The 18,762-nt window shown below is 38.7% G+C and overlaps 1 protein-coding gene across 10 annotated transcripts in view; it reads left to right on the forward strand.

The window, feature by feature from the left end:
- Positions 1 to 2,602: 2,602 nt before the first annotated feature.
- ZC3H14 (zinc finger CCCH-type containing 14) overlaps positions 2,603 to 18,762 on the forward strand; it is a 47,443-nt gene continuing 31,283 nt past the window's right edge. For 8 of the 10 annotated variants that reach the window (XM_011225851.3, XM_019800395.2, XM_011225848.3 and 5 more), the window contains exons 1-8: positions 2,603 to 2,752; positions 11,055 to 11,169; positions 13,269 to 13,309; positions 14,368 to 14,563; positions 15,118 to 15,547; positions 16,446 to 16,606; positions 16,987 to 17,087; positions 18,597 to 18,752. In XM_011225851.3, the coding sequence (XP_011224153.1) occupies positions 11,078 to 11,169; positions 13,269 to 13,309; positions 14,368 to 14,563; positions 15,118 to 15,547; positions 16,446 to 16,606; positions 16,987 to 17,087; positions 18,597 to 18,752 (1,177 nt within the window). In that variant the 5' untranslated portion in view covers positions 2,603 to 2,752; positions 11,055 to 11,077. The remainder of the gene's footprint in view (positions 2,753 to 11,054; positions 11,170 to 13,268; positions 13,310 to 14,367; positions 14,564 to 15,117; positions 15,548 to 16,445; positions 16,607 to 16,986; positions 17,088 to 18,596; positions 18,753 to 18,762) is intronic. The other 2 variants (XM_011225849.3, XM_034643396.1) reach the window with 1 other exon arrangement.

Below are 18,762 nucleotides of genomic sequence, written 5' to 3' on the forward strand. Positions count from 1 at the left end.
TTTGTAATCGGTAATAGATACAAAAACCTGTGTTTTCATTCTTAGCTCTGAAATGGTGGGTAAAGAAATAGAAGTAATGTATTGTGTTTCGGATTGTGTCATGAAAGCAGGGACGCAGTCTTGCTCATCTTTGCGCTCTGGCTCCCAGCACAGTGTCTGGCTCTGAGAAGGCATTTAATTTTTAATCAACAAACAGTGCTGCTCTGAGCCAAGGGCAGTTTAAAATGCTTCCCAAATATTAATTTATTTCATCCTCATAACCCTAGGAAGGAGAAACTGCTATCATACAAATGTCACAGGTGAGGAAACTGAGGCACAGAGAGGCTAAGCAACTTGCCTAACGTTTTGGAGGGAGTAGCCAGGCTGGGATTCAAACCCAGACAGTCTGGCCCCGGTGTCCTTGTTCTCAGTCACTTTGCCCCGCTGCTTCTCATCAATGTTGAATGAGGGGGTGATTGTTGGATTAATCCATGAGGAATGCTTTTGTTAATTTGGGTAATTTATTTTAACCTACAAATATTTCATAAGTGCTTCCTATGTGTCTAGCATCCTGAAAGAAATTTTGCAGAAATGCAGAACTACAGGAGTTTGTAATTTTGTTAGAGAGGACACACACACAATTAATATTACAGAGGGTGTACTAAGTGTCATACTAGTAGCTCCCACATAGATGTTATAGGAATTCAGAAGAAAAAAATGATTATATAAGATAAAGGGCCATATGGCTGACAGACCCTATGTGGCCCCATGATTCCTGCCCCTGCTGTTCACACCCTGTATGATCCCCTCCCCCTGAGTGTGAGTAGCACCTGTGACTTGCTTTTAGTTAATGAAGCTGGCAAAAATAAGAGGGGGGGAGGGTGATTTTGCAGATGTAATTAGCCCCTAAAGCACTTGATTCTGGGGTCAGGCCCTGGGTGGCCCTGAGTTACCAAATAGAGTGAGACCCCAGAAGAAGAGGAACTGGGCCTTCCCAGAGCTGAGAGACTGTCTTGGAGAACTTAAGTAAGTAGCCATGTTGAAGAAGCACATGGCAGGGAACTGTGGGCAACCTCTATGGCCTGAGGGTGGCCTCAAGACAAACAGCTAGGAAAAAGCTGGGGCCCTCCCTCATAAAGTTGCAAGGGAATTAATTCTGCTAACAACACCAATGAGCTTAAAAGTGGAGTTTTCCTCTGTCAAGCCTCCAGATGAGAACACGGTACATGACAGACACCCCAACAGAGGCCTTGTGAGAGCCTGACCAGAAGACTCAGTTAAGCTGTGCTCAGATTCCTGACTCATGAAAACCATGAGATGATAAATGCCTGTGTTTTAAGCTACTAAATTTAGTATGTGGTCATTGTTATTCAGCAATAGATAGCTAATAGGGACCACTTCCAGATTTAGTGGATATGGGGAGAAGGGAGACCTCTCTGCTTATTCCAAGATTTTGTGATCATGGACAAGGAGAATTAAGCTGTTATTGATAGAAAAAGGGACGTCAGAAATAGAAACCAATCTGAGTGGGGGATGGGAAAGATAATGAAGACATAAGTTTTGATGTGCTGAATTTGGGGGAAATACAAATGCCTGAAGTCATCTGGAATTTGGGAGTGGGGTTTAGGGGAAAAGCCAGGGCTGACGGAAAATTCGGTTATTCTCAGCACAGAGATGACAGATGAAATCCAAGGAATAATAGAATTCTCTAAAGGAAGGGTTTCAGAAAGGAAGGAGCAGGAGAATGACTGTAGATCTTGGGGAAGGGCCATGGAGAGGACCCCCCCCCCGGGGGGGGAAGGGAGAGAAAGGCAGAACCAGACCGAAGGGAAGCAGTACTTGTGGAATCATTAGAAAGGACTGTGATTCGGGTGCTTGGGTGACTCACTTGGTTAAGGCAGTCAGCTCTTGATTTCCACTCAGGTGGTGAACTCTGGGTGGTGGGATCAAGCTCCATGCACCCCCCCTCTCCAGTGGAGTTGACTTGAGATTCTCTCTCTCTCTCTCCTTCTGCCCCTCCCCCTGCTCTCTTTCTCTCAAATAAATAAATAAATAAACAAATAAAATCTTTTAAAAAAGAAAAAAAGAGGACTATGATTAATTGGTTCTGAGGCGCTAGTCATTCCCCTCCAAGTGTAATTATAATGCAACCGCTAGGAGGCAGTCTATTTTACAGGTAGGAAAACTAAGGGCTCAAAGGTTTAAATTATCTAGACCATTATCACACTAAAAGCAGGTAAAAGCTGGATTCTAACTCAGATATCACACCAAAGCCAGGGATCTTTCCGCTGCGTTTAATTCACCTTTGTTTTCCAAAGAGGGTATAATGAGTAAGTGGGGGCGAGGAAAGGGGAGAGCTCTCCAGGTGAGAGGAGGGGCCCAGTGAAACCGAGGGCATTCTCCTGCCGCTGCTCTCCTTGCCGCCAGCAGAGGTCGCCCGAGTACAGACTCCGCGGGCCCGTGCGCGCAGGCGCAAGCGCAGGCGCGCTCGACTCTGCTCGCCCTGGCGCCCCGGGCCGGTGGGGGCGGGTCACGTAGATCGCGCGGCCGCGACCGGCGCTGGCGGCTGCGGCGGCGGAGCTGCGGAGGGGGCCCAAGCGCCTCCCCGCCCCCACCTGGGCGTCGTGGGGGCGGGAGGTGCGCGCCGCTGCCTAGTTGCCTCTGCGTTACGGAGCCGGGCGGTTTTCCGCCTTTCTCACACGCACGTTTGCCTTTCTCTTCTTCCCTCAGAGTGCCATTAAGGGGAAATTGCAAGAATTAGGAGCTTATGTTGGTAAGTTTTGTTGTTGTCAGCGTAATAGAATTTAGATTTTGCTGCTAATTGAATTTTAGTGAATGCATTTTTTTCCCTTCGTACTTTGGACTTTGGAGAGACCCCGTTTTACTTTCAAATTTACTTTTTTTTTTTTTTACCGTCTTTTCTAGAAAGCTCTATATGCCCCCCGCCACCGCTTTTTTAATATGGTCCTTTTAAGATTGTTTAGCCTCCTCTGTTGAGGCTCTGTCCTAATTTCCATAATGTTTATCTGATTCTTACTGTTTTTCCTATTCTCTTTGCTTTCCTCTTGATCTTGTTTCAGAACTGTTATTTTGCATATGGATGTTTTCTGGCATTTGCTGCTGTAGCGGTTCAGTGAGTTTTATTTTCAGATCTTTTTCTTTTTTCCTGTCCCTTTTTCTCTTTAACACCCACAGTAATGTGTTTCTTTTTATGCTTTTTTTTTTTTAAGATTTTATTTATTTATTTGACAGAGATAGAGACAGCCAGCGAGAGAGGGAACACAAGCAGGGGGAGTGGGAGAGGAAGAAGCAGGCTNAGGCTCATGGCGGAGAAGCCTGATGTGGGGCTCGATCCCAGGACTCCGGGATCACGCCCTGAGCCGAAGGCAGACGCTTAACCGCCGTGCCACCCAGGCGCCCCTCTTTTTATGCTTTTAAGATTTATAATTTGATCGTTTACTTTGGGTCAGGCTCGGTGCTTAACCATTGTTTATGCGTTAGGTCATGATAATATCCAGGAGGACACTGGAAGGTAAGTGATAATACCCCTTCTTGTACAAGTAAGGAAACTGAGGCTTTGAGTGCTTACTTGAGCAACGCTTCGTGGATTGAGTTTTGGGTTTGTTTGGCTCCAAAGCAGGTGCCTTCCATAAAAATAACAGCTACCATTTACGAAGGTGGGTCTCAAGATGTGAGAGATGCCAAGGGTCTCTGAAGTCAAAACTATTTTCATATGAATATTGAAAGGGTGCTTGCTATTTTTACTGTGCTGACATTTGGATTGTGCAAAAGCAATGGTGAGTTAAACTGCTGGTACCTTGCGCTGAATGGAGATCTCACGCCAAACTCTATGAGAAATCCTATCACCCTTCCACTGGGAATTTTTTTAAAAAGCCAGTTTCACTTTTTTTTTTTTTTTAAGGATTTTATTTATTTATTTGACAGAGATAGAGATAGCCAGCGAGAGAGGGAACACAAGCAGGGGGAGTGGGAGAGGAAGAAGCAGGCTTCCAGTGGAGGAGCCTGATGGGGGGCTCGATCCCAGAACGCTGGGATCATGCCCTGAGCTGAAGGCAGACGCTTAACTACTGAGCCACCTGGGCGCCCCAAAAAAGCCAGTTTCACTTAATATAATTAGTGAAGCAGTAAAAATTTTTTTAAGTCTTGGCCTTTGACTACATCTTTTAAATCTGTGATGTGAGAAAATAGCAATTACTCATGAAGTACTTACTTCTTCTGTCTTAAAACAGGTTGGTTTGTCTGAAGGGAAACTATTTGTGTGATTGAGTTAGCCACCATTTTTATGGAACGTTATTTTTATCTCTTAACGCTGACAAGCTAGGCACACACTTGGGTATTTGGCAGACGTTTTCGTGAAAGTGGACAGAGGAAAAGAACTGATACGTTTTGTTACCAACGACAAAAGTTGAGCTTTCAAATGAAAATTAGAAGTTTGAAAGTGTCTGCTTTCATGAACTTGAAAACTTCTAGTACTTAAATGAATTTCTTGATGATGATATTAACAAATGATTCTTTTGTATCTTGTAATGAATTGTATCAACATGTCAGTGATTTATGTAGCTCCCTGAACCAGTATTTTTTCAAATGATCAATGCGTGATGTTACCAAATTGTGCAAGGGAAAAGGATTCATTAAAAGTGAAGGATGATCAATGGATTTTAATGTAACAAGGCACAAAAAGGCAATTGATAGAATTTTAGTTTCCATATTGCTGCTAACCTTTAAGAAATTACCACTTGTTGAGTTTTGGTGTAGTATCACAGAAGAATATCCACATTACCTAAAAAGGCTTTTAAATTCAGTTGACCCCTGAACAGCTTAGGGGTTAGAGCTGCTGGACATTTCCCTCTCCTGGCACAGTTGAAAATATGAGTATAACTTTTGACTCCCCTCCGAATTAACCTACCAATAGCCTACTGTTGATCAGAAGTGTTGCTGGTAACATAAAGTCTGTTAACACATATTTTGTATGTTATATGTATTCTATACTGTAGTCTTAATGTAAGCTAGAGAAAAGAAAATATTACTAAAGTCATAAGGGAAGAGAACATACATTTCTGATACATGTATCCAAAAAAAAAATCCAGGTAGAATTGGACCCAGTCAATTCAAATTTATGTTTAAGAGTCAGCTATACTTTCTTTTCCAACTGTATTTGTGAGGCCAGATTTTCTTCATATTCTTCAATTAGAGCAACATATCATAACAGGTTAAATGCAGAAGCAACATATCATAACAGGTTAAATGCAGAAGCAGAAATGCAGCAGTCCAGCTGTCTTTTTAAAAACCAGATATTAAGAAATTGATAAAAATATAACTTTTTATGTTAACTTTTTGGAAAACTTAGTTATTTTTTATAAAAACGTAATATAAATGAGTTTATTAACGTGATAGGTATGTTATTTTAAGTAAGACTTTTAAATGCTCTGTTTTTCTAGTATGGTAATTATCAATAGTTGTTCACATAAATAAAAGTTCTTTGGGGTCATCAATATTTTTTAAGATTTTATTTATTTATTTTGAGAGAGAGCAAGCTTGTGTGAGCTGGGAAAGGAGCAGAGGCAGGAAAGAATCCCGTGCATTCAGCATGGAGTCTGATAAGGGGCTCGATCTAAGGACTCTGAGATCATGACCTGAGCCGAAATTAAGAGTCGGAAGCTTAACTGACCCACCTACCCTGGGTCATCAGTAACTTAAAAGCATAAAGCGAACCTGAGAATTCTCAAACAAGTTTGAGAATTACTAATTTAGCACACGCTGGGCACATTTAATAAATTACTTGTCAAGATCGTTCTAAGTCTTTAACAGGTAAGAAAATTGAGGCTCAGGGGCGCCTGGGTGGCACAGCGGTTAAGCGTCTGCCTTCAGCTCAGGGCGTGATCCCGGCGTTATGGGATCGAGCCCCACATCAGGCTCCTCTGCTAGGAGCCTGTTTCTTCCTCTCCCACTCCCCCCTGCTTGTGTTCCCTCTCTCGCTGGCTGTCTCTATCTCTGTCGAATAAATAAATAAAAAATCTTTAAAAAAAAAAGAAAAGAAAATTGAGGCTCAGAAGTAAAGATGAAGCTGAACCAGAATTGATTTATTCTTTTAGTTGTTCACTTGATAACAGCTGTGTCAGGAACTTGTTTTGGTTCAAAAAGAAATCTACAGAAAACCTCTAGTGTAAACTTCCTTGGTTCTAGCACATGAAAACACAGACACATGTTAAGAGTCTTAAGTTCAATCTTACTGATTTCTATCATTTCTCAAAAATCTCAAACCAAGGGTTTGAGCCTATTAAAAACCTGGTTTATAAGATTAATGTTCAATATGAAATGTAATAGTAGTAAAAATATAAAGTTTTAAAAATAAAAATAGTTTCATTTTTAGAATATTTTCATATAGTTCCATTTGTTCATGAATGCAGTGCTAAGTGGGAATGGCAGGTAGTATTACTTCTTTTACAACTAAAAAATGGAGGGGCGCCTGGGTGGCTCAGTCAGTTAATCGTCTGCCTTTGGCTCAGGTCATGATTCAAGGGTTCTGGGATTGAGCCCAGTGTCAGGCTCCCTGCTCAGTGGGAAGCCTGCTTCTCCCTCTCCCTGCCGCTCCCCGTTTGTGAGTGCATGTGCACACTCGCTCTCTGTCAAATAAATAAATAAAAGTAAACACACCCACAAAATGGAGTCTTGGGAGTAGTAGAGCTGGTCAGTAGCCGACTTAAGACCAAAGAACTCAGGTCTTCTCTGTCCTTGATGGTAACAAAGGCATAGGAGTCACTCCTGTGTGCTCCTCTAGAACTCCACTGAAATCTGTTCCAGTGATCCACACATTAGCATGGCTTCCAGCTTGTGTCTGTTTCTTGACTGGACATTTCTTAAGGGCAGAGACTTAGTATTTGTGATGTCCCAGTGGCCTACCAGAGAGTCTGATTTTTTTTTTTAAGGTAAGCGTTGTTTAAGTAGAAAAACAGAGGTTACAATTACTCTGTTTGAAACAAAAATATATATTATGAATTTAGGTTTACAATTAGCTACCTAATTGTTTGTTTATACATCATTGCCCTTCTGGAAAGGATGATTTTCTAATCCCTTTCTTTGTGTAAGAAAAAGTTCTGGAAACCTTTAAAGTTATGGAAGCAATAATTATTTAATAAATATTTGAGTATCTATTTTCAAAGTATTGGGTGGGAACCAGGCAAACAACTCTTCAGAGTGATAACTTCTCATTTGTGTGTTTTTTTTTAAATGGAGTACTTCAGTGGGAAGGCAATTATGGTTCAGAGCAGTCTTTCATTCACATGTTATTTTTTATTTAAAAAAATTTTTTGAGTATAGTTGACAATTTCATTCACATTTTAGAACCCTGACCTTGCATAAACCTCCAAAACACTCACTTTTCCCCCAGTATAGATATCAAATAAATTTGAGAAATCTGAATTCTATGGAAATGTATTGTGAACACATTAATTTTTATTAGATTCTTATTTTCTGTTTTGTGTACTGAGAAAACAGTATATGAATTTCCGATGGCTTTGAGATATAATTGGTATATTAATACTGGTATATTAAGCTGTGTGTATTTAAAGTGTATAATTCGGTAAGTCTTGATGAATACACACAGTGATCAGACTAAAGAACGTATTCATTACTCCCAGAAGTTCCCTGGGGCTCCTTTTATCCCTCCTTCCCACCTTTCCCTGCCTTGACCCTGTACTGGAGCAGCCACTGATTTAACATAGAATGTTAGAAAATGCAAGTTAATAGGAAAACACATTTTCTTCTTCCTTTTTTTTTTTTTTTTAAGTTTTTATTTATTTCTTTGACAGCATGCGCACCAGCAGGGTGAGTGGCAGGCAGAGGCAGAGGGAAAAGCAGGCTTCTTGCTGAGCAGGGAGCCCGATGCTGGACTTGGTCCCAGAACCCTGGGATTGTGACCTGAGCTGAAGGCAGACACTTAACCAACTGAGCCACCCAGGCGCCCAGGAAAGCACATTTTCATCATTGATATTGTGAGGAAGAAAATCTGTGAAGGCTGGCAAAGCTTCTAACTTTTTTTGTTGACCTTTCCTGGGTTACCAATGATAGTCCATAGTAGGTAGGTACACTTTGCATAAACAAGCTACCAGGCATATTTACTACAATTGCCAGAAACAGCGGGAACCTTTTGATACTCTACAAAGAAAATAAACGAATGGCTTCTTGTTCTCACTTATATTGCCTCACATCATATTGCACGATTTCATTAAATATTCAGATTTCTCCAACAAAACAGAAAGCCTACTAAATGGGAGAAGATAAGATATCTGCAAATGATACATCTTACAAAGGATTCATATCCAAAATGTATAAAAAACTTGCACAACTCAACACCAAAAAAAAAAAAAGAAGTCCATTTAAAAAATGGGTAGAGAAGCTGAACAGACATTTTTTCCAAAGAAGACATACAGATGGCCAACAGACACAGGAAAAGATGCTAACATAACTAATCATGAGGGAAATGTAAATCAGAACCACATATATCACTATACATCTGTCAAAATGGCTGGAATCAAAGAGACAAGAACTCGGCAAGGATGTAGAGAAAAAGGGACCCTCATTCCGTTGGTTGGAATGCAAATTGGTACAGCCACTATGGAGGTTCCTCAAAAAATTAAAAATAGGGGTGCCTGGGTGGCTCAGTCAGTTGAGTATCTGCCTTTGGCTTAGGTCATGATCCTGGGGTCGAGCCCCGTGTCGGGCTTTCTGCACAGCGGGAGCCTGCTTCTCCCTCTCCATGACGCTCCCCCTGCTTGTACTCTCTCTCTGTGTCAAATAAATAAATAAAATCTTAAAAAAAAAAAAAACTAGAATTACCATATCCAGTAATTGCACTGTTGGGTATTTACCCAAAAAAAAAAAAAACAAAACCACTGATTCGAAAAGATAACCTGCTCCTCTATGTTATATTGCAGCATTATTTATAATAGCCAAGATATGGAAGCAGCCCAAGTGCCCAATGATAGATGACTGCATGAGGAAGATATGATATATATACATGTGTGTATGTCTATAATGGAATATTACTCAGCCATGAAAACAATAAGATCTTGCCATTTATAGCAACATGGAGGGACTTCGAGGGTATTATGCTAAGTGAAATAAGTCACACAGAAAGACAAATACCATGATTTTCTTACATGTGGAATCTAAAAAACAAAATGGGCACCTGGCTGGTTAAGTCGGTAGAGCACGTGACTCTTGATCTCAGGGTCATGAGTTCAAGCCCCACATGTGTAGAGATGTCTTGAATAAAAAGTAAAATAAAAAACAAAACTAATTTAAACCAGCCCAGACTCTTAGATACACAGAACAAATTGGTGGTTGCCAGAGAAGATAGGTGAGGAATGGGTGAACTAGATAAAGGGGATTAAGAGGTGGAAATACCTAATTATAAAATAAGTCACAGATGAAAAGTATAGCACAGGGAGTATAATCAATTTTGTAATAACATTGTATGGTGACAGATGGTGACTGCACTTACTGTGGTGAGCATTGAGTAACATATAGAATGTCCAATCACTACGTTGTACACCTGAAACTAGTATAATATTGTATGTTAATTATACTTCAATAAAATAAATAAGCGCTGATGTCCTGATCTTCCTGTCCAATATTCTAATTTAATTGGGGTGCATCTTGGTCTTAAGCAGATTATTTAAAGCTCCCCAACAGATTCTAATGTGCAGCTAAATTTGAGAACCTCTCCTCTACAGGAGCTGCTTACCACCTAGTGTTACCTGCACATTATTATACTGGAAGTTGGGGAAACTTCGGTCTGTTGAGATTTGATTTTTCTTAGCACTTGGGGTGGCTGGGTATGTTTGGTGAGGCAGAAATGGCTGGTTTACTTTGACTATCTATGAGTGATTTTCTCTCTCTACTCCATTGCACAGTATAAATATTACCATTTTCTAGGTCTCTCAAGATGTGAAACAGAATGGCTTGCATAGCCCATAGCACCTGGATTTTCTTTCTTTTTTTTTTTTTTTTTAACTCTTCAGATAATTGTAATGTTCAGGCAGGGTTGCCACCTAGACTTACTAAAATTTCTTTGCAACATTTTTTTTTGTTAGTGTAAAATTGTAAGAGATCTAAATATCCAGTGACATGAATAGGTAAATTGTATTTTCATACTATTAGAGTAGTAAAAAATTTAGATTTCTCTTTCCATTTGTAGATTGGGCTTTCTGAGTATATTTGTGCTTTTCTTGAACTGGACTTTTGATAATTCTCCTTGAAACAAATGTCTGATAGTTCTTCTTTTTCTGCCTAATAGTACTTTTGAAATGAACTTTTCTGCCTACTTAGAAATAGAACTCTTTAAGGTATTGAAGAAATCTGAAGGAATTTTTTTGGTGGGGATTAGAATTCTTGATAAATGGCTTTTGCTTCCTTATCTTCTTACTGTGGTGGTTTTGTTTTTGTTGTTTTTGGTCCTAGACCTCACCTTTGTAATCACTGTGTTAGCATATGAGGATAAAACAGTGATTGAAGTTGAAATTATTTAAATTTAAGATTATATTTTTAAAATGATGTAGAGTTTTTGGGTGGTTTTAGTTTATTTGCTGTTGGTGCAAATTCGTTACCCTGATATAATAGGAATATGCCTTTACTGAGGATAGAGATGTTCTCTTGAGAAATGAATATAATTTTGAAACATAAACTTTACAAAACTAGGCAAAGCTCAGTTATTCTTGAGGAACGTCCATTAGCTTTCCGGAAGCTTCTCTGAAACTGGTGAGAATTATTAAAAAGATAAAAAGGATATAAGTATACTCTCAAGTTTGATACTGTAATTCAGAATATCTAGTTTTATAAGTATTTGTTAGTTATTCCTAATTCCCATCCTTCTAATAATTGAAATACCTATGTAATGAAGAGGGAAAAAAACTATACTTTCTTGTCCAACATAATTCTAGTAGAGCTGAGGTACTAATTTTTAGAGCTATATTTTCAAGTACATTAACTTTTAAGTAGAAAACAATATTGAGGAAAACATAAAAAAGTTTTTATATACTTTTCCTTTTAACTAGATGAAGAACTTCCTGATTACATTATGGTGATGGTGGCCAACAAGAAAAGTCAGGACCAAATGACAGAGGACCTGTCCCTGTTTCTAGGGAACAACACAATTCGATTCACCGTATGGTATGTTTCTGAATTTTTACCCCTTAGACCAAAGTTTGGCACAAGTCAGAGTAGGTATTCTGTCTGAAAAGAGGTTCTTGCCAGGAGAGTCAGATTCACTGTGGAGAGGCAGGTAGTGAGCCATGAGAGCTCAGCTTCTGGAGCCAGACTCCCGAGGTTGAATCCTGGATCTGCCTTGGTTTTTCCATTTGTAAAATGGGATTAATAAATCCCCTTTATAGTATAGACTGTTATAAAGATTAAATGAAACAATACATGTACTTGTAGCTGTGCCTGGCCCATAGCAAGTCCTTAGTCTCTATTAACTGTAGTTATTATGTGTCTTTTGTAAACTTTTTCATCTTACTCCTTTCCCCCATGTGTTTTGGGGGCTGGGTTGACTTCCTAAATTGCTTTCTCTAACCTTTAGGGGGCAAAGTTTTTGAACGGAATTTAAAAAGACAATTTTATGTTCAAATATAAATTCATGTTATAATTTTCAGTGTTCTTTTTCAAACCAAATATTGCCTTTAGTTGGGGAATACTGACTAAAAGTCTAAGATTCAATTTAAGAAGGCAGGTTCGAGGTAGAGTGAGGGGGGGAGGGTAATGATGTGGCTGAGAATAGATCAGGAAGCACTCCTATAAGCGCCCTCACTCTGGGAACCACCAGTTACAGCACAAGTTGATAATGGAGCAAAAGTTGAGTGAGCAGAGTGCCCTGCTTACATTGAATGGCAAGAGACTGGGTGAGGTAATAGGAGGCATTAAAGAGGGGTATGAAACTGGTTAATTTCTTGCCTTTAAACCAAAGTTTATCTTGAACGTGTTTTTGCCCCTGTGGGCTGCTATATGCCTTGCAAGTCTTGTGAAATTTTCTTGAAATTCCACACAGAATTCTGTATGTTTATATTAAACAGTTTTGTATGACATTCAATGCAGTGGTTGATCCTTATATTTTTTTGGTACATCCAGCTATGGCACGTGGGTGCCCTAACCCACTCATTACCCTTAGTCCCCAGAATTTACCAAAAAAGAGAGACAGACCGTGGCACTTTTGACTGGAGAAGTTATCATGAGTACCTTTTTTTTTTTCTTTCTTTTTTTTTTTTAAACTGTTCTGTACTTTAAGTATTTGTTTTGTTTCATATACATGTTTTATGACTTTTGGTTCAACCTTGGTATCACTTTGGGTTTGAGTCCTGCTGTATACTATGAAGGATTGACCTAGAGATCCTTTCTTAGATAACTTGATGGACTGCTTGGGACAAATTTCTTAGGTAAAAGACTAAATGAATTTGAATTTAAAATCAAATTCCGTTTTCTCATCTTGCCATAACTTCCTTAGTGCGTACTGATGCAAATTATGGTGTCTCTGGGCACTTTATTTCCCTGGTAAAGTGTTCATTGACACCAGCCTGAAATGGACTGTTAGATTGTTTGGAGCCCTGCAATAATTGTGTCCAAGGGGACAGCAGCATGTGACTGGGTTCTGGGTGAAACATAATGATATAGACATTTCTGGTATTTTCAGGAGGTATGGCTTCTTGGAAAGGATTGTAAGGCAAATTTGCTTTGCACATAAGTACTAAAATAGGCTATATTATAAGCGAGGTTGTGGCCTGTGCTTGTTTACAGCATTAGTAGTGAAGTGGTATGTTTAGAGATTTTTTACACGTTTTTTTCACCCCTCAGAATTAAGCTGTTCCAGAAACCATATAAATAAACTCTATTTCAATAATTATAATAATAAGCTATATTATGTATCTGTGATATTTTATCTTTTACCATAAGCTACACGGAATCTTTAGTTCTTATAAAACAAAATTATATTCTTTGTAGATCTTTGCCCTTATTTGTACGGGAGATAGATGTTGAAAGTAATGATGAAAAAATACCATTTTTGATTTGCTTCTATAGTATTCATGTAAGCCTTTTTTAAAAATGTGGCATTTCTTTAACTTGGATACTATTTTTCCATTAAATTCCATTTAATACCATTTATCAATATTTATATTTGAAGATAGATTCTCTAATGTCCTCAAATTTCAAGTGATAGTTGAAATAAAATCTTTCTTGATTGAAGGAAGCTTTAATATTTTTGGTTTTTTTTCTTTTAGGCTTCATGGTGTGTTAGATAAACTTCGCTCTGTTACAACTGGTAAGATTCATTAAAACGTTTGGAATTTACTATAGCTTTTTTTTTTTTTTACGATTTTATTTATTTGAGAGAGAGCAAGAGCACAAGCTAGGGAGAGGGGCAGAGGGAGAGGGACAGAAGGAGAAGCTGACTCCAGGGGCTCGATCATAGGACTCTGGGATCATGACCTGAGCCGAAAGCAGACGCTTAACAGACTGAGGCTTCTGGGGCCCCCTAATGTTTTCTTCCCTTTTTTTTTTTTAAAATTTATTTATTTATTTATTTGAGAGAAAGAGCCAGAGAGAGAGAATGAGCAGGGGGAGCCACAGAGGGAGAGAGGGAGCCACGTGGGGCTCGATCTCAGGACCCTGGGATCATGAACCGAGCCGAAGGCAGACACTTAACCGACTGAGCTACTCAGGCATCCTAATGTTTTTTTTCTAAGGCCATTTATACTGCTTTGGAAAAAATTTCATAAATTTGAAAATAATAGTTTCTTCAACTTCTTAGGAAGCACATGAATTATGAATTCAAGAACAATAAATTTAACATAACTTAAAGATAATTTAAACAAGGGAAGGGAAACTGCAATATATCATAAGGAAATAATTGTAAATGCAGTGTTTTAGCTTCAAGGATGTTTTAATATTTTATTGATTTATTTAGTTTTAAATATTTATTTATTTGAAAAAGAGAGTGTGCATGCACGAGAATGGGGGAGTGTAGAGGGAGGGAGAGGATCTCAAGCAGATGCTGTACTAATTAAGCACAGAGCCTGACGTGAGGCTCGATCCCACTGCCATGAGATTATGACCTGAGCCGAAATCACAAGTCTTGTAGCTCTACTGACTGAGCTACCCAGGCACCCCAAGGATGTTTTAATATTTTATAATTGAGAATTACTTAAAAGTTCGGTAGTAGTAAATTGAATTAATTATTATATTAACTACTTGTGGAGTAGCATTCAGCCATTAAGAATGTTGTGGAAGAACACATATTGCTTTTAAATTGGTGATGAAGAGGGGAAAGGTTCAAATTAATAAAAACAGCTTAAAAGGACCATGTGTTTCTCTTTCCAGACCCTTCCAGTCTTAAGTCTTCTGATACTAACATCTTTGATAACAATGTGTCTTCAAACAAGAGCTGTTTCAGTCGGGGAGATGAGAGAAGGCATGAAGCTGCGGTGCCCCCTCTTGCTGTTGCTAGCACTAGACCTGAGAAAAGAGATTCCAGAGTTTCTGCTAGTTCACAGGAGCAGAAGACCACTACTGTCAGGTAAGAGTCCTGTGTAGACCTGCTGTGGGTAGGTGGGTATGTGTATGTGACCTTGACATTAGTTTTTAGATCTTTAAATTTTTGTTTTCAGAAATTTTTGGAAATAATGAGGTAGTTGTGAGTGATTTTTTTTATTAAGATAATTATAAGACCTATGTATGATTATCTTTTACCTCAAATATAGTAAATCAAAGTTTTAAAAAAGAAAGTAATTTTAAAGTAGTTTTTTTTTTTTAAGATTTTTTATTTATTTATGGGATAGAGACAGCCAGTGAGAGAGGGAACACAAGCAGGGGGAGTGGGAGAGGAAGAAGCAGGCTCACAGCAGAGGAGCCTGATGGTGGGGCTCGATCCCATAACGCTGGGATCACGCCCTGAGCCGAAGGCAGACGCTTAACCGCTGTGCCGCCCAGGCACCCCTAAAGTAGTTTTTAATGGAATACATAAAGGGAGTATCTAAATTTTCTTATTTAAAATTTAAGCAGATATTTGAAGATTCAAAGATACTGCTCTAAGTTGGTTATAATTTTGTGTGTGTGTGTTTTTTAAAATAGACAGACTTATGATGATGGAGCTGCAACCCGATTAATGTCAACTGTGAAGCCTCTGAGAGAGCCAGCACCCTCTGAAGATGTGATTGATATTAAGCCAGAACCAGATGATCTCATTGATGAAGACCTCAATTTTGTGCAGGAAAATCCCTTATCTCAGAAAAAACCTACAGTGACACTTACGTATGGTTCTTCTCGCCCTTCTATTGAAATTTATCGACCACCGGCAAGTCGAAATGCAGATAGTGGTGCTCATTTAAACAGGTTGCAATTTCAGCCACAGCAAAACAGTATTCATGCTGCCAAGCAACCTGATATACAGAACAGCCGAGTATATGAAACAGGACGTTTGTGTGAACCGGAAGTGCTTAACAGCTTAGAAGAGACTTACAGTCCCTTCTTCAGAAACAACTCAGAAAAAATGAGTATTGAGGTTTGTATATACTTTTTTTAAAAAAATTTTTAAAAATTCTGTTATTAAAATTTAAGTGGGCTGCATACCCATCATGGGGCTTGAACTCACGACCCTGAGATCAAGAGTCACATGCTCTACTAACTGATGCAGCCAGGCGCCCCTGCATATACTTTTGTTTTATTTTATTTTAAAGATTTTATTTATTCAACAGAGGTAGAGACAGCCAGCGAGAGAGGGAACACAAGCAGGGGGAGTGGGAGAGGAAGAAGCAGGCTCATAGCGGAGGAGCCTGATGTGGGGCTCGATCCCATAACGCCGGGATCATGCCCTGAGCCGAAGGCAGATGCTTAACCGCTGTGCCACCCAGGCGCCCCACCTGCATATACTTTTAAATTCTGGCTTCTTAGGCTGAAAGTTGGCATTTCTTAATACTGAGTGTATGTGAAATAACTAAACACATACTGCAAGTTTACTTTAAACTGATTTCTGTGCTACTCAACAGACTACACTAGATTTTCCTCTCCATGACTGGCTTCTACAGATATTTTATATCTTGTTTACTTTCCTGGAATGCCAACATTTGATATAACTGTAACCTAACCTTATAATTTTGGGGGAATTTTAGGTCAGTTTTAGATTTTCCATGGCAATAAATAGTAAACAACCAAGTAATTCCATTTTATTAGTTTCCTGAACAGTGCTGTATGCTGCTGTTTATAAATGAAAGTAAAGCACTAGTTTTTGTTTTAGCTAATGACTGGCTGGCTTTTAGGGATAATATTTATATTTTTGTCAGAAACCAGGAAATAACTTGTGAACTCTTGATATGATTGGCTTTTTCTTGGAAAACAAAAATATTGTGGTAGAACTTTGTTTTTTTCTGAGACTAGGTAAGCGTAAATTTATCTGATTGCAGGAAGAAAACTTTCGGAAGAGAAAGTTGCCTGTGGTAAGTTCAGTTGTTAAAGTAAAAAAATTCAATCATGATGGAGAAGAGGAGGAGGAAGATGATGATTGTGGGTCTCGTACAGGAAGCATCTCCAGCAGTGTGTCAGTGCCAGCAAAACCTGAAAGGAGGTACCTCGACCATTGTCTGTAAATTAATCTTTAATTGCCTGATGGAATCTTCCGGGTTTCTTGAAGAAGATATCATGAAAATTAAATTTTAATAGTATGTAAGACTTTTCTATTGGTTTTTGAGAAACAGATTAATGAAAGAAATTGTTTAAAATTGGAGAAGATTGCAGAGAATACTAAAAACTAATACGGTAGGGGGAGGGGGTGATCCAGATTCATTATTTAAAAAGTTAAAAGGTTGCAATCTAGTTGAAATTTTCTAAAAACTACAACTAGTCAGTACAGAACCTAAGCGAAGGCTGTAGTAAGGGCCTAATGGATGGTTAGCATGTAAAGAACTCAAATTTAAAATTTAATCAAAATACTTTTAACTTTTTTAGACCTTCACTTCCACCTTCTAAACAAGCTAACAAGAATCTAATTTTGAAGGCTATATCTGAAGCTCAAGAATCTGTAACAAAAACAACTAACTATTCTACAGGTAATTTAAATGTATTATGTTTACATTAAGTGAGTTTTCTAACTCTTGAGGAAGCTAGAATTGATTGCTTCCCAAGTTGTGGTGTAATAAAGACACTTGCCAGATGTCAGGACCAAGGACAGGTTCAGAGAAGAACGGTTCTAAAAGGAGTTCACTTCGAGAAACTTCCAGCTGCCAGTGTAATTTAGTTCCTTGAGCAACTGTGTAATGTCTTTTATTCCCTCTTTCTAGTGTGTGTGAAATATGTAATAAATTTTTATAGGGAGTTTTGATAAAGGTGGGACTTTCATATTCATGGCATTGAAGTCAGCAATTGATAGAAATTTGTGATCTATAAAAGGGAGCACAGTTGGATGTTAAGAGGTCAGAGTTAGAAAAATTGGGCTGGTGCGTGAGCAGATTGGCTTCTTTGCTTTCAGTAGAACCCATTAATGGAATATAAGGCAGAGAATTGACTCATTTGTGATGTTCCTGCCCCAGTCCTAGCGGCAGTGCTAAATTATTTAATGAGAGAATATAAAGTTTTTGCATGTTTTTAAAACAAAGGAGATAAGTCACGTATAATCTGACCTTACAGAAAGCTTGTTCTGAAATGCAAACTGATGGGTGCCATATTGCCATAAATTCTATACTCTGCCCTATGTGCTGAAGCCAGTGTGTAAAATTTTCTGTTGCTTGCCCACTGATGATTGCCCACTCTAAAAATTATTTTATTTTTGCTATGGATTTGATGACTGTTCTTTTAGTGTTTTTCCTAAAGTGAAGTAAATTGTAAGTTATCAGCTTTTGAACCTCATAGATATCGGTCCTCTTGCTTCTCATTTCTAACTAACCTTGAACATAAAGAGGTTTTGGCATATTAGGATTATCAGGTAAGGGCCAAAACTAGACCTAATCTATTTACATTTCATTTCTTTGCCTTTCCACAATATTGAGTGTTTGTTTTTGGTTTTTTTTTAAAGATCGTATTTATTTGAGAGAGAGAGAACATGAGCAGGGGAAGAGGGGAGAGGGAGAGGGAGACACAGGCTCCTGGCTGAGCAAGGAGCCCCTATGTGGGACTCAATCCCAGGACCCTGGGACCATGACCCATCCCAAAATCAAAGAGTCAGATGCTTAACCGACTGAGCCACCCAGGATCCCCATGCAATAGTGGGAGATTCCCCAAGTAGTTTTGAAAAATAGCATTGAAGTTCATTCTTGACCTGTATTATGTAAATTATAATTTGAAGTTGTTACATGATCATAAAGCAAAGTTTAAACTACATTTGGTTAAAAATGAATACAAATGTGTGGCATTATATTTAGGGCATGTGGTTTAAAATGTATAGATGAAGTCAGGTCTCTGTCTCTCTGGAATATTGTAAGAAAAAAGGTGTTACCTGTGAACTGTTTCAAATTTTTCATATGTTCTAAACTCGAGGCATTTATGTTCCATAGGACATATTCACTGCTCAGTTTTGACGTATTACTGCATCTGCATTTCCCATCTTTTTTCCTTTTAAAAAGTCTCACAGAAACAGACACTTCCAGTTGCTCCCAGAACTCGAACTTCTCAAGAAGAATTGCTGGCAGAAATGGTACAGGGGCAAAGCAGGACCCCCAGAATAAGTACCCCCATTAAAGAAGAGGAAACAAAGGGAGATAATATAGAAAAAAGCCAAGGTAATAATTT

Source organism: Ailuropoda melanoleuca, chromosome 14, assembly GCF_002007445.2.
Source record: "Ailuropoda melanoleuca isolate Jingjing chromosome 14, ASM200744v2, whole genome shotgun sequence".
NCBI lineage: Eukaryota > Metazoa > Chordata > Mammalia > Carnivora > Ursidae > Ailuropoda > Ailuropoda melanoleuca.